Below are 2,032 nucleotides of genomic sequence, written 5' to 3'. Positions count from 1 at the left end.
GAACAAATTGCTTATGAAAAGTTTTAAAATTTATCAAAATTTAAGATGGTTGAGTTAAGTCAGGTAACACCTCGAACCATGTCCCGGCGTTGGATATGGGTGAGGGGTGTTACATAGCTCATAAGCCTTATCAAGCCTTTCATTTTTAATATACATTTTAAATGTTTTTAGATTATTAAATTATGTTATCATCTTTAATATATATTATTAACCCTAAAATTAATTATTATTCTAAGCTTGAGCTTGAATACGGACAAGCTTTATCTACCTCAAGTTCAACCTTAAGTTCGAAAATTCTTAAACAAGCTTAATCTGTGATTAGCACATATTTGATGCCAAATGTTAATGGGTTTTGATTCACTATTAGTACATTAATTAAAAAATATATATTATAAATTTTATTTCTGGCCTCAAGAGTACAATTTTAAATAGCATATAAATATGACTTTTTTAAATAAAAATTAAAATTAACTAGAAAGCACATCTCAGGGCCTTCATGACCTTATGCATGATAAGCTTAAAAGAGGAAGAATCCGAAAATAGTTACAACACCGACTATGCAAGTGGTGGCCTTTATTTCAATGGCATTAGAGGGGCTTGGTGCTAGTGCAAGGGTCTCACTATCGATAACATCACCTGTGCTTTTAGGACTAGGAGAAGGGGAGTCAGAAACTTCATCATTGGTAGTTGGTGAAGGAGGGGATAAGACCTCCTCGGGAGACTCAACCTCAGAAGAGTATCCTTTGTTGGTGTTAGGGTTGTCGCTTTGACTAGGGCTAGGGGAAGAAGAGCTTGAAGAGCTATTTGGGGCTCTAGGATGAGATGAATTAGGTACTCCTTCGTCGGACTTTGATGGTGAAAAAGAGGAGCCATTGGAGGATTGTGACAGTGACTTAATGGAGGGGGACTTGGTGGAAGAAGCCGGAGAAGAAGGAGATGGTGACTTCGAAGGTGAAGATGCCTTAGAAGGGGCTAGTGAAGGTGACGATTCGACAGCAAATGCCTCAACAACAACCATGAAAACAAGTGCAACAACAACAAGAAGATCTTGGCATGCCATCTTTCACTTTTGTTTTTTAATAGTTTCTTATTACTTGTTATCTTGTTTATTAAAAGATTGATATATATATCTATATATACAACATGTGTATATAAGAGAAGTGCTTTTCTTATGAACTAAAATTGAACCTTTAACATCTCATAATACTATATTAAGATTTTATTCTATTTTTATTAGGCTTGCTTAACTTCTATTTGTTATGATTTTTTCTTTGGAATCAAAATCTACTTTAATAGTTAATGTTTGTTTATACTTGAATTTTTATTTGTAAATAGTAAATTAAACCAAATTTATTACTAATCATATTGATATTGATAACAAAACCTATCCGTGGTTATTATTTATTTGATTTTTAAGTTTGAATTTTGAAACGTACAAACTAATATTGATGAGATAGAAATTCTCAATGTTTATCTTATTTTTATTTTAATAAAAACTATATATAAATATACTAGTTTTATTATCACATATGAAATTATCATTTGATAATTTTATAAAATATATGTAAAACTATTTACATTATATTATATATTAAATTTAAATTTAAATTTAAATTCAAAATATAAATAAATACAATTAAAATTTAAATTAAAAGTAAATTTAGTTATTTGATTGACTTGTTATATTTTGTATCTTCCATGTCTTATCTTATATCTAATTATCTATCATATTCTATAAGCTTCAATGATTCCATTAAATGGAAAGAAACACGAGTTTTGACTTCATATTATGACGAAAGAAAAGCTGAAGTCTCAATGCTTACTTCAAGATCTCTCAAATGTTGAGTTTCCATTATTAGAGTGATTTGTATGGTTGAACTTATCTATAACTTGCTTGCTTGTATGGTTGATCATGGGCGAATAGATCACTTGTAGACTTGTTTAAGGTTTTTTTCTTAAATATCTCTAAGCCTAAAAGAGCGCCTGGTATTAGGGGGGAAATGGGCTTTAGCTTCAATATTCAAGTTGCCAA

At 30.4% G+C, this 2,032-nt stretch overlaps 1 protein-coding gene across 1 annotated transcript; it reads right to left on the bottom strand.

Annotated features, from left to right (window-relative positions):
* Positions 1-517: 517 nt before the first annotated feature.
* LOC108472204 (early nodulin-20-like) lies at positions 518-1,060 on the bottom strand. The gene has a single exon (XM_017773712.1). The coding sequence runs from the start codon at positions 1,058-1,060 to the stop codon at positions 518-520; it is 543 nt and encodes a 180-aa protein (XP_017629201.1).
* Between the last annotated feature and the right edge of the window lie 972 nt (positions 1,061-2,032).

Source organism: Gossypium arboreum, chromosome 2 (assembly GCF_025698485.1).
Source record: "Gossypium arboreum isolate Shixiya-1 chromosome 2, ASM2569848v2, whole genome shotgun sequence".
Classification (NCBI taxonomy): domain Eukaryota; kingdom Viridiplantae; phylum Streptophyta; class Magnoliopsida; order Malvales; family Malvaceae; genus Gossypium; species Gossypium arboreum.
The sequence above is the reverse complement of the archived record's forward strand: the minus strand, read 5'-3'. Positions and strand labels throughout refer to the sequence as shown.